The following is a 14,002-nucleotide window of genomic DNA, read 5'->3' as shown; positions in this document are numbered from 1 at the left end:
TGACCCCAACCTGCTACAGCACAGCCGTCAAGTTAAATTATCGAAATTAAAGATTTCATACAGTTTTTAGGAGGTACCGCACTCAAGCAATGAAGTCGGCCACTTTATATTTTAGTAATGTTGGCTTGGGTTATAATTAAATGGGTTTGTGTACAAATGCGCATTTTTGCTTAAATTCTGTTAATGGATGGATTACCTGCTCCCTTCAGAGTTGAATGAATGAGCTAATCTTTGCTAAATGTCTGGAGGCTGGAGATTAGCAGGCCCTCTCTCTCCCTGTGGTTAAGTCAGCATTGGGTGTGAATGGAAACTAATACAAACTGACATGGCCTGTTCTCTGACATTTTATGGATTATACTCAGGAAGGGGAAATAAGGAAGATTATTGCCTGAAAATTGTGTTTGTTGAGCATGACAAATATTTTCTGAAACCATTTATTTTTCCAATGATAGCATGCTGCTGTTTCTGTCTGGGCCCCCGTGCTTGGACTCTTAGAAGTTTGCGCACCTCTTTGGTTCGGACACATTCGGAAATCTTCCAAGCTGATATGTGGCTTTATGCTGTCGCCCTCTTCACCGAAATGCCATGAAAGCGCTTTGTTTATTGCCTTGTGCCGAGAAGCCGTCGAATGCAATGTGCTCTGTGATGATTCAGCACTGAAGGTTATTTGTATAACAGCTGGTGGTTGTTCGTGGCGGTTAGCCTCTCCGTGACTCTCCTTTTAAAAGAGACATTACAGGGAAATGGGACTTCGTGGTGGAAGTTCAAGCACCCTACTCCCTTTTGAGACAAAATTTATTTACTGCACCGTTCTGCTGTATTTATGCAATCTGGGCCTCGATGAATTTGGTAACTTTAAAAGTCACTTTCAGCAAGTATTACAAGCTTCATCTCCTAAGCTGTGCAAATATGTATTTTTCTAAGCCTGTGGGATGTTTTATGATGCCAATTAAAACTAACTTGTCGAGTGGAGCCCAAAAATTTACAGTGTGCATTTCTTCCTTTAAGATGCATAAACAAATCTAAAAGTGCCACATTTATTTACATTTATTCTGCACAAATACTCAGTTTAGAAAATGTGAACAAAAGTAAACATGCAACCAGGGATGAAAATTTGAAGCATATATTTTTTCTTTCAAAGCTGTTTCAAAGTTCTTAAACATGATACCGCTCTCGTACATTAATCCATTCTTGACCACTTTATTAGGTTATGCGGTACACCAGCTAATTGTGTATCATTCATGCAAATATCTAATCAGCAAATTATGTGGCAACAACTCGGTGCATAAAAACATGCAGACATGGTCAATACTTTCAGTTATTGTTGACCATGAAATAGATTGGTACGAGTCAACCGCGTAATTCACAGTTATTTAAATCGTGTTAAACCCTTACAATTTGCCACACTCCAGCATAGCAGCATTGGCTTTGCAGTAGAACTTAAGCAGAAAAGTAAACTGAACTGATTACATAAACCCACATATTATTGCTTTCGTGACTAGTTTGTGAGTTTCCAGGCCAACTGGCCAAGTTTTAATGCCCAGCCCATTTTGTATTCAGTGGGAGCGGCAACTGGTGACTGTCTGATGCATAGACTGAAGCTGCTGCCCTTTGTAGTCTTTAGTAAAGCAAGTACCTGGAGTAAGAGCAGCACTTCAGGGCTACATCTCTGCACTCGCAGGTAGAGAGTTGGCGGATATCTTATTTTAATCAGGGATACAGCTACTCTTCTACAGATAAAAAAGCGATTTAGGCTGGAATTCCCCTTGAAATGTACCTCATTTGCTTTAAAATGTCCACTTTAACATTGACCTGTATTCCACTGCTATTTCAGTATGCCAGAGAAATGCACGGCCTGGCCTGTAAATATCTGGGAGCATTATCAGATGTGCAAGACTATATTTCATGTTGAATATTATAATATTATACCTGCTTAGGTGCTGTTTATTCTGGGTGTGTATGAGTTAAGTCCACATGGAGCAGTCCTTTGTGGTGATATATTTTCATGGTGTGACAACCATCCAGAAAATACAAATGATTTCACGGTATTATTCAGCAATTGTTCTATAATGCATTTTATAACAACCCTTTCAGGAAAAAAAATAAAGCAAATTGCTGCTTTTCATTGAACAAAAGCTTCACTTGAATTTCATAGTGCATTATGTCCTGCAAATATACTCAATGGCAATGCAGTTTTGAAACAGAAGTGCTCAAACTGAAAGCAAGTATGCCTTTCAAGGCTTTGATTAGTACAAGGAGGTGATTAGTACAAGTAGCCCATAATTTTGTTCTCTGTAGTGGATATTGAAGCCTCTCCTAGAACTGCATATTAGATTGGGACAAACAAAGTATCAACTTGAAGCTTGACTCAAATTACATCTTTCTCAAATGACTATATAGCTCTGTATAGGTCAGGGGTCAAGGTCATATGACCAATTGAAAAAGAGGTGTGGCAAAAAGTGGCACTATTTGGGCTAAAAAATGAAACTGTCTATATATACTCATGGTTTGCACTAACTCTATGCCGTAGTGCAAGTAGGTGAAATGCATATAGCTAGATATATTAGCCAGATATATTCAATCTGGACACACTTTCAAGATGGATTTCAACTTAATTAGCATACTTTACTGATCTCAGTGTCCCAACATATCTACATATTTACAAGGCATAGTTCTCCTGTGGTGAGTAATGGTCTGCAATATAAAATGGATTTGTGTTGAAATTGGAATTGCAGTGCATTGGGAAGAAAAACAAGCCAAGTGTAAGGGCAGGCGGGGGGAGGCTTTTTTTCCTGATCGCGATAGGAATTCCTCGTTCGGAATATATCTTTGTGTTTACTACAGCATAAGTTTGCAATGTTCATTGAGTCTGTGCTTCGTATCCTGTCCAGGGACTTAGTTTGAATACTGCCAATTTGAATCGAGTTCTAGCCTGCAAGATTTTGAATGGGGTCAGGGTTAAATGTTTCTTAGGAGAGGCCATCTCCTAACCACATAAATACAGAAAATCTGTACAGCAAGCTTTTCCCCAGACTATTCTTAACCCCAGGCTGTAGTACAGCAACACGCTGCGATGCTGTCCTGCTTTTCCTGCCCAGAATTCACTGGGTTGCTCTCGCATGATATTTAAAGTGTCGGCATAGGCAACTTCTGTCCTTAATTACTTCATATGCCCATCCATTAGTCATCTGACATCATCCTGTGTTCCTTCCAACAGTATATAAAATAATTTATCGTGGTCTGCAAGTGAGTAGGTGTCGGTGCGTGCAGCTTTTAAGCTACAAATAGTGTGGGGGGAAAAACACACTCCACCCGCACTGCTTTTAACTGCAGGTGGCACTACTGCTGTACCCTTCTGCGAGAGTGTAAAAAATGTCAATTGTCTAAGTTCAGCTTCACATGTCTGCTGAATGTCTGAGTGCTAATATGTCAAATGAACTAACTGTCCTTTGGATTCTTAGCCAATGACGTTTCAGGGAAAATGGACACGATAAGTCCCAGAATTTTTACACCGGTTTTGATTTGTATGAAATCAAAGTATTGGTTTGCTCAGTGAAACATGGTGTTAATAGCGTCAAAAGTCACCTCTGGACAAGCTGTAAAGGAATAAAGCTCTACTTTCCCCTTTTCTAGCTAATTGGCCAGTTCCTTCATGGCTGATATGAGACATTGGAGTTTTTTCGGTAAAATGGAAGGGCACAGACTTTATGACCCCTCTTTGCCTCCGGTGTTTATATGGTGGAATTGCTCAGGCCCTTCTCAGTGGTTACTGAGGGGTACAATCCAATTCTCTCTCTCTGTCCAATTCCTGTTCTCTTCACATCCTGTAATTAGTTCTGTTCTTCTGGGGATGACACGTCTGTTTTTTTACCCTTTGTTTTATGCGGAAAGGCTGCCGTTAACTTGAGCATTTCTCGTTTGTAATCTCCCCAACATCCATGAGTAACTTAACCCTGTTAGTCTGTGAGGTTTTTTTTTTTTTTTTTTGCATTAATTCCATTTTAAATGGTGTCATTTTCCATCACTAAGGTAACATGATATGCCACACCATTTGAAAATGTAAAACTCACAGTTTTATCTGTAACCTATTTGAAGATGCCATTACTTTAGCGACAACGGCTCCTTATTTTGTAACACGTGGGTGGCAAAACAAGCGTTGATGGGACCTTGCCTTCTCTGCATTTTGGAAATGGATATACTACACAAACCGCAAGGGTCCAGCAACCCACATGCATGACTCGGAGAAACATTGATAGAATGTCCATTGTTTACTTTTAATTTCTCTGGTGGAACTATCATTGTTTTCCTTATCATTGTTTTCCATTTTCCATTGTTTTCCATATTGGAACAGCAAGGCCAATTCCTTTGTTTTTGCAATTCACTGAATACATTTGGGGTTGAGATAAAAAAGATGAACATGAGACAAAAGTTCAGAATTTCAGCTTTTATTTCTTGGTATTAATAACTACTTAGAACATAGCACCTTTAGTGTCAGACCACCCAAATTTTAGGTGAGCAAAAATATTGGATGAAATGAAAGTAAATAACACTTAAATAACAAATAACAATATTTGATAGCATATCCCTTGCTTGCAGTAACTGCATCAAGCCTGTGACCCATTGGCATCACTAAACTGTTGCATTCTTCTTTTGTGATGCTTTTACTGCAGCCTCTGTTAGCTGTTGTTTCTTTCAGGGGGCTTTCCTTCAATCTCCTCTTCAGGAGGTGAATTGCATGCTCAATTGTGTTAAGGTCTGGTGATTGACTTGGCCAGTCTAAGATCTTACACTTTTTCTACCTAATGAAGTCCTTTTTTGAGTTAGCAGTATGTTTTTGGACATTGTCTTACTGCATGATGAAGTTCGTCCCAGTTAGACATATTTCTCTAAGTTGGCAGACAAAATTTTTGTAGACTTCATGAATTCATCCTGCTGCTACCATCATGAGTTACATCATCAATAAAGATTAGTGAACCCAGTCCAGAAGCAGCCATTTAAGCCCAACCCACATCCTCAACTGTGCTTCACAGATGAGCTTGTATGTTTTGGATTGTGAGCAGATCCCATCTTTCTCCACACATTGGCCTTTCCGTCGCTTTGCTAGAGGTTACTGTTGGTGTCATCAGTCCATAAAACTTTGTTCCAGAATTTTGTAGCTCATCTCTGTTCTTCTTTCCAAGTTGTAATCTCGCCTTTCCGATTCTTACTACTGATGATTACATCTTGTGGTATAGCCTCTATATTGCTCTTCTTTGAATGGTTGATTGAGGTACCTTCACCCCTGCCCTGTGGAGATTGTTTGTGATGTCACTGGCTGATTACATTACATTACATTATTGGCATTTGGCAGACGCTCTTATCCAGAGCGACGTACAACAAAGTACATACCCATAACCAGGGATAAGTTCGCTGAAAGACCCTAGAGGTAAGTACAATTTCAACTGCTACCTGTACAACAAAGATAAGGACAAGGGGCTTTTTTATTTTTATTTTATTATTATTATTATTTTTTAAACAAACAAACAAACAGAGCAAAAGTCACCAAAGTTAACTATCCAAACACTGCTTACCTAGCCAACTAAAAATACCGATACACAAAGCAAGTCACAGAGACAACAATTAAGGTTCACAGGGAGGTAGGGAGGGATGGGGAGAGGTGCTGCTTGAAGAGGTGCGTCTTCAGCTTGCGCTTGAAGGTGGGGAGAGATTCTATGTTTTGGGAATTTTCTTCGTAGCTGTCACAATGCTTCTGTCATCAACTGCTGTTGTTTTCCTTGGACGACCTGTTTGATGTGTGTTACTCAGTACTCCAGCAGTTTCCTTCTTTTTCAGGACATGGTCACTAATGATCCAAAGCATACCACCTCATCTGTCAGGCACGGAGGTTGTGTTAAGGCTTGTATGGCTGCCCCTGGAACTGGCTCACTTGTGTTCATTGATGTCTTAAAATAATCTGATTCTGCTGTAATCCCCTTGCCATTCTTCACGTCTTCTATCACATCAAGGTGAATTTCACCTTGCTGTGCTATTGCCCAGCAACTAGGGGAGAAACCTGTCCGTTATCGCAAAACAACCAAAGGACCTGGAGAGAATGACTGAATAACCATATTCCAGCCATAATGTCATCTGCAACATTTAAAATGAAAATAAAACAAATGTATTGTCTGTATTGTCAGAATGTTTTATGACTTGATGACAGAGGTTTGAGTAGACTTTTAAAGATCTCACACTGATGAATACTTTATGTGACTAAGAGCCAAGGCAAAGATAGTTCAGGTTTAGTGCATTGATCAAATGCTCTGGTTGAATAAAACCCAGCCAGGGTCATATGAGTGCCCTGTACTTGTGTTGACATGATCCGCTTCATAACTGTGTCTGGCTTCATTGAGATTGGATTGGCTAAAGAACAGTTGGTTTGAGCTTTGCACCCAAAATTCTCATTTCTCATTACATGCTTAAATCCCCTCTGCAGTGATATAGTGATTTCTTGGTGGATTGGAGCCAGTATCGCTTGTTGAACTAATCCCGGTGCTATGTCCCAAGATGACTTTGGCTAACTGCAAGTGCTCAGTGTTTGGAGTTTTCTGGGCCGAAGGCTGTTTTTAAACATTGAGGTAGTTCACTTAGTACAGCTTTCTGTATGAAGTGATTCCTCGACTATGATATACTTATGCATTTGTTTCTGCTGAGGTGTGCAGATTCCAACATATCACGGCTCAACTTTATTTCGGTTTCGGTAGAAAAAAAAACTGGTTAACCGCAAATTAATTTAACCTCTCGAGATTTCGCTCGAAAGCAAGTTGCAAATCTTTCCCCATAAGGCCAGCGCTACCTCAAGCAACAGCTATTCGCGTTTGTATTCATGGCTGAGTGTAAAGAACTGCTTACATCAGCGAGAAGAGGCGATTCTGCCCCCAACCGCAGTTACCTCATATATATTTCTGTTTTTTTTTCTATCCCAAATACCTGTGTCCCCTTACTATTTAACTGTCTGTGCCAAAATCTCAAAAAAACAAGGGCTTATTTGTGATGGATTGTGTTTTACCTTTCAGGTGGCATAGGTCAGAGAGCGTAGCTACCTGCTTCTGGTTTTAATAACGGCGGTTTATTTAATTTCCCCGCCACATCAGAGTGATTTGAGAGCCAGGCCTACTGAAACAGGGCTCTGCCCGGGGCTTCATGCGCGCTCCTGTATGGGAAGCGCTGCCCTGCTTCAAGGCTGGAATTTTAAACACTGCCGTTACAAGGGTCCACAGCCATTTCCTGCTGCTTCACACGGACACAAACCGTGCGGCCGCCGATTCCGTAGGTGCCCGCACCAAAGGAAGCACGAACCGCCATCCATTCAGAGCCAAATACATTTTTCATTCAAACAAGCGCATTGAGCAGATGCCTCCCTTATTTGCACACATGGATAAGAAAAGGCATTCTAATTGCCGAATTGCTAATGCCTCCTTGGGTAAATTTATTAACCTTGTAGATAATGCCCTGTGTATTCTAATCAGGGGGTGTTTAGCGGATTCCCCCCGAGGGGCTTGTTTTGTCCTTGGGTTTTCGGCGTAGCCCTCCTCCCCCTCACGGCATCTCCGAGCGAAGGGGGGCAGTAGCGGTGGGGGGCGGGGGGCGCGTGCCGGACGAGCCCCCCCTCGGAGCGGGCCCCCCCCCCCCCCCGTCTCCGGGTTTTATTTACATGTGTGGAGGGACAGGTGTGTAATTCGTTTCTGGAGGCCATTAGGGCGAGCCGGCGGCGCACAGACAGGCGGATGAAAAGGCGGGGACGGTGATTGAGCGGAGAGCCCGAGACAGATGGCGCCGGAGCTAATTCTCAGAGACCTCTCACTTTATTAAACTCAGCACCTGTCAGCCGGGGGAAATGATTTGTAACCCGCGGGAGGAAAAAGAAAAGGTGGAAGTCGGGGAGCGGTTTGTTAGCCAGAGGCCCCCGGGCGACACCTGTGGCGGCCCGGCTGCTGGAGACCCTTGGAAAGAGTGTGAGACGCGGCTAGGCCGACCGGCTTTGGATCGCTCCTTGTAAATGTTAAACAGCTGTCCTGAGTTTGAAACCAAATACAAAGCCGCTCTCCGCTTGGAGAGGAGTCTGGCTGGCCCTCCTGCGCGTGGTCGAATGCCAGTTGTGTGTACGTTTGGGTAAACTGAAATTTAGCCGTGGGCAAGGCTGGAGGGTGGGAAAGTTGTCCTTAAGGATGTTATGTTTTGAAGATGTTCATCCAGCCCATGCAGACAAGCGCAGGGAGCAATAACAGTTTGAAACAATGTTTTACATCCAGTTGGCAGTTAGGTGGCAGTTTGTGTTGAAATAAGGGGATTCATAATAATTTGGCAATCAAGTCTTCACTGAAAAGATTAAAGTAAATAATGTCTCCTGCTCAATTGCAGAAAGTTAATTAAACTTCTTCCTCTGAGTCATGAAATTATATATTTTGTCTAAAGCTTATCTGGAATTTCCCATTGTTTCAATATTTTGGTTCTTATCGTAGTATGTTCAGAGAAAAAAAATAGATACAATGTTGGAACTGTTGAGTCTCGGAACGAAAAGAAGCAATGATTTTTTTTGTTTGTTGTTGAAGCGCAAAGGTTAGAAACACTGGAAAACCGTTACTTGGCACCCATCCGGTCATCGGATATGGTGAAATGAAACATCGCTCGTAGCGCGGAGCTCTTTCTTGCATCTTTAATTGCGCTTCTCGGAGTCCGGGAGTCAGTCAGAGTGGCTGGTGTAATATTCCCCTTGGAGGCTGGCTTCGTAACGGCGCTCTTCATTTGTGCTTTTCCCGGCCGTGTTCTCTTCCACACTGCCTTCATTAGGGGCTCCTTCCCCACTGTGCCTGATGTGAGCAGGGTAACTAAGGCCCACCGTGCACTTCAGCTTTTTGCTTTTAATTAATTCCGGGAACATATAGTCTGGTGGAAGATGCGAAAACAGTTTTGCTAACGCAGGGTGGAGATGGTTTTTTTTATTTCTCCAGTCTCCGTTTCCTTAATAGGGTAGCTATAATCTTTAATGGCTTCGCACTAAGGTATAATATTATTGTTCTTCACGGCTTGTGTTCCTCCTTTTATTTTCTCTTCATATAGTACACTTTTAATGTGATCAAGATCACAAGGCGGTACGCAATATGTTGTACACAATCACAACGACATGATTGGAAAGTTCCGGTATTTTGCTTTTTAGTGACTGTTTCTCTGTGTATCAATATTTATCTCTATTAAATTAATCTTTTCTCTGTGCCAGTGCTAAACCTGCTCTCAGCCCGTCTGTGGTTTTGGAAGGTTTTTTAGTTTCTCTTAGCCAAATCTCATGCAGGCACAGCTTGATACACGATTTGGACACGTCATTTTGTTTCCCTGTGGAGAATCCCGAAGGCATTGTTGTTCAGTGTCCAACTGTTTCTCTCCGCCAGGAAACCGGAAGACTTGTCAAGAGAGATCATTCAGATTCAGCAGCGAGAGATCGACCTGAAGCAGCAGAACAGCTCCGTCACCAGCAGGTAGGGGGCGCTGCACTGTCACGTCTTGTGGCTATTTTGGACTGTGGGCGCGCGCACACACATACACACTCTCTCTCTCTCACACACACACACACACACATACACACACACACAGGGCGTGCTGCGGTCTCTTGGGTTTATAGGGTCCTTATTCTATAAACAAGGACAAACAAAGAACGGTTGCTTTAGAGATTGCAGTCATTTTATTCAGATTCGAGATAAAGCTAGCAGTGTTTTTTTTGCACACTAAGAAGACCAAGCCTCACTCCCAAAGTTTATTTTATTTTATTTTTTATTTTATTTTTCATTTTGGAAATTATTTAATCGTAAAGCTCCTGTGCAGTCTGAAATATTTGTTTTCATTTTCTTCTCGTTATCCAAGTCGAAGATTAAAAGACAAACATGCTCATGCAAGGCACATTGCTCCACTTTGCTATTAATTACTTTTGCTATTTTTATTTCTTCACAGAACAGCTCCGTCAGCGCTACTTTGTGTGCTCTTTTTTTGTTCTTTGTCCTCCTGGCTCGGCAGGTAGGATGAATACAGTCCAACACATCATTATAATTTACACACTGTTGACTCCCGAATTCAAATCCATAGGAGAAAAAAAAAAAAAGTTGTTATATTGTGCCTGATATGGCTGCACTCTACAAAAGCTCCAGATCTTTTCCTATCAGCGCAGAAAAGGCTGCTCACAGACCTGCAGTATGCTTGTTCTCCAGCCAAGACCTTGCCCGCTCTCGAGTGCGATCGCTGTGCTGTAGTGAAGGTTGTCGTCTTCAGAAGCACAGTTCTTTCTTTGCTACAGTTGCTTGTTGTTCCATACATCCTAACAGCGTTTTGTGGCCCCTTTTGAGATTTTTGTAAGTGTTGCACTCACTGATACCGTATTTATTTTTATTTTTTTTTGTCTGATCCCAGCCGAGCATTCCCTTAAATATTAGGCCAGCAGTGATGCTGATGCCAGTTTTTAAGGAAATATGCAGGAGTTGGTGAAAATCTGTATTTGTCTATGCTAATCTCAGCATAGCATACTGACGCAATGTATTCTGTGCTTCACTCCCACCCAGTCTTTCTTGAGTATCTGGAACCAAGACAAATATGTTGATGCTAGGTAACTCCAATTACTGACATGTACAATTCCCATTTCCTGCTGCATAAAACAAGAATAAGGAAAAGAAAATATTTGGAAATGCAACCATTTTGTTAAATTTAGACAGACTGATGAATGCTTGGAACCTGGAACCTGCTTTAGAATTGGCTAGAGGTACATTAGCACGCTGCTTTTAAAAGCCGGTGAAAGCTTCTTGAGATATAGAAGCTTTTCGGCTGTGACGCACATCACGCGTGTGCTGTAGCGTGTGCACTTCTCTGCACTGCTTAGAGTAGCTCCGAAATGGGATCATTACATTAATTCCCCGTCATTTGAGGACGTACCAGCACCAGCGAGTAGCACTGATGTGACCCTAGTTTTACCGGAAGCTTGGAGATCCACACGCTCCCGCATGCGGATAGGAGTGACTGGGTTCAATATGCGAACGTGTTTGTCAGGGTGATGGGTGCTCCTCTACATTTCAGCTCAGACTAAAAAGTGCTTGAATAGGTAAACGGGAAATGGCTGGCATTTATATATCACCTTTATCCAAAGTGCTGAAGAACTGGTGCTTCTCATTCACCCATTCATGCACACTCGCACACCAACGGCGATTGGCTGCCATGCAAGGCACCAAACAGCTCGTTGTGAGGAAATTTTGGGGTTAGGCGTCTTGCTCAGGGACACTTTGACACACCCAGGGCGGGATCGAACTGGCAACCCTCCGACTGCCAGACGATGTGAACATGTAAGGGTGTGGGGGCTCATATACTGCTCAGCTCAAACTACAAAGCGCTTGAAAAGGTGTCTTAAAGGCAGGAGCGGTTCGCCCAGGATAGCTCTGGAGCTTTGTGAAGCGGAGCGTGGCTGGTAATGGGCAGTGGGGAAAGTTAGCCGGCGTTTGAGGCACCTGCGGGGTGGGATAGAGTGAAATGTGTGTTTTTAAAATAAGGCAGTGGGAGAATGCACTTAATGAAGGCTTACCAAATTGAAAGCTGTGAAAAGAAGTGCCCCCCTCCCTCTGATGTGGCGGAAGTGGCGGTTGATCAAAAGTGGGTGACATTTGGTATAATTTAATGGCTTTTATTGCAGGCTTTGTTTAATTCTGCACATCAAATGGCCGCCACGGAAGCCCTGTAGCAGTGGGTACCTTTGAAAAAGACGGACCGCGTTGCTGCAACCTGTCTTCTCTCCTATTTATGAGTCTTCTCGATGCGATACTGTCTTTTGTAACCGTGTGTATGCGTCCGCCCTTGAAAAAGAGAGATCTGTCTCAGCGGGATTTCCCCTGGTAAAATAAATGATAAATATAAAGAAAATGAGGGGAAAAAGGCCATTGCATAACCAGTTTACTGCGTAGCATAGGGCCAAGAACATCACAAACACCATGGGATATAATGAGAAGTGTTCTGTACAAGACGTACCTTTTATCAAATGCTTTTAGACATATCTTTAGACTTTCTTAAAAAAGAAACAAAAAATACAAAAACGCAGTTTGGCTACTTGTTGCACAGAAAGGTTGGTGGTCTAAGGATAATAATATGTGCATGAATATGTTCTGGGTAAATACATTGGTTAAAGTTATACTGAATTTAATGATGCCAGTAGAATAGTTTAAACTACAAAAAAGACCACAGAAAGTGGCAACTGGTTGTATGCTGTTATCTAACATGACTTACAGTTGGTTAGACTAAGCAGGGGCCAATCCCCCCTGAAGCACTGTAGGGTTTGCACACGTCTTACTGTGGCTACACTGGGGCATGAACCACCAACCTTCCAGGTCCCAGTCAAGCACCTTAGCCACTAGGCTATAGGCTGCCCCATTAGGCTGTACCATAGCCACTAGGCTATAGGCTGTAACATTAGGCTGTACCTTAGCCAACAGTCTATAGGCTGTAACATTAGGCTGTACCTTAGCCACTAGGCTATAGGCTGTAACATTAGGCTGTACCTTAGCCACTAGGCTATAGGCTGCCCCATTATGCTGTACCTTAGCCACTGGGCTATAGGCTGTAACATTAGGCTGTACCTTAGCCAGTAGGCTATAGGCTGTAACATTAGGCTGTACCTTAGCCACTAGGCTATAGGCTGCCCCATTAGGCTGTACCTTAGCCACTAGGCTATAGGCTGCCCCATTAGGCTGTACCTTAGCCACTAGGCTATAGGCTGTAACATTTAGTTTTTGGGAAAATTACCTTTGCTTGCTGTTTTGTGAGTGTTACATTATGTGACATTGCCCTGCGTACAGGATCCCTCAGCCCCTGACGTTCTCCCACATTATGTGGACTGCGCTTTGTTCAGCCTGTCATACGCGATTGCGCTCAACACCCCCAAACGCAGAGCCAGTCTGTAGTCTTTAGAGTCGGGAGTATTCCCACGGTAACCTAGTCTTTGTATTTGCGTGTATTATCCGCGCTTTTTGATACCACTTTGCCGAAAGTGCCCCGGGCGATGCGAAAACAAGAACCTTGAAAAGTCCCCGTTCTGCCGGCTGCCTGCTGGATGTGTCTGTATCCAGGAAGATTGAATTCCAAACGGTGTAGCGATAGCGGCATCCCTGCTGTTGGGTGTGAGTGCCGCAGCCTCATGCCAAGGCCTCGGTGAACTTACTACTCCCGTCTCCAGGGGGAAGTTAATATTTAGCCGGGCTCCATTTTAAACGCCTCGGGTATTCACGCAGTCACTTTAGAGTCGCTTGTTTGCACTTTAAAGACGGGCGAACAGAAACGATGCTTGATTTGTGTGTCCGTGTCGCAGATGGGGCTGCGTGGCAGGAGGTTTTTTCGGCTGGGTCATTCGGCAGTTTGACACGGAGCGCGTTGCTTTGCCCCTTTTTCCCTTTTTTTAAATTACCTAGCAGGGCCTGGCATTGTGTCCTGTCTTCTGGATTTCGTCGAACCGTTTCGGTAAACTTCAGTTTTTCATTTGCAATGCGGACCGCAGTGTTATGCGCTCCGTGGAAGGGTTATTTTTGAAATGTGAATAAGGCTCCCAGGGTGGCAGCACTGCAGTCAGGCTTTGACTACCTTTTGGCTCAAATGTGTAACTTTAGCATGTGGGCCTTTTGGGGTGTCTGGGACCGGTAATCTCATGCTTTCAGAATCACGGGCTCTGCAGCGCCAGAGGCTGGCGGTGACTCATGGATGTAGTCCGTTCCACAGGGGGCGCTTGTAATCACACTGGCCTGTTCACCGGACAGTTTTTAGTGTTTTTGAACATTTTGTCAAAACAGGTTATGCGGCAGGAGCAGGCTGGTGAGCAGCGGCCTGTGAAGCCTGCTGGGTTTTCGTGAGGCGCTGTCCTGTTCCGTGTCCTCAAAATGGCGGTCAGAGCAAAGGCACTGGCAAGGCATCTGAGCTCGAGCTGCAAGAAGCCTGTCCGTGTGAAACCTTTCTGTTG

At 43.3% G+C, this 14,002-nt stretch overlaps 1 protein-coding gene across 3 annotated transcripts in view; it reads left to right on the top strand.

Annotated features, from left to right (window-relative positions):
- The window catches only part of mad1l1 (mitotic arrest deficient 1 like 1), a 238,460-nt gene that overhangs the window by 15,693 nt on the left and 208,765 nt on the right, over nucleotides 1–14,002 (top strand). For 2 of the 3 annotated variants that reach the window (XM_061231225.1, XM_061231224.1), the window contains exon 10: nucleotides 9,423–9,509. The exons of the other annotated variant lie outside the window; for it this stretch is intronic. In XM_061231225.1, coding sequence (XP_061087209.1) covers nucleotides 9,423–9,509 — 87 coding nt within the window. The remainder of the gene's footprint in view (nucleotides 1–9,422; nucleotides 9,510–14,002) is intronic. 3 annotated transcript variants of the gene reach the window in all.

This window comes from Conger conger, chromosome 2 (genome assembly GCF_963514075.1).
Source record: "Conger conger chromosome 2, fConCon1.1, whole genome shotgun sequence".
In the NCBI taxonomy this organism is placed as follows: Eukaryota; Metazoa; Chordata; class Actinopteri; order Anguilliformes; family Congridae; genus Conger; species Conger conger.
Note: the sequence above shows the minus strand (reverse complement) of the source record. Positions and strands in the feature narration are given on the sequence as shown.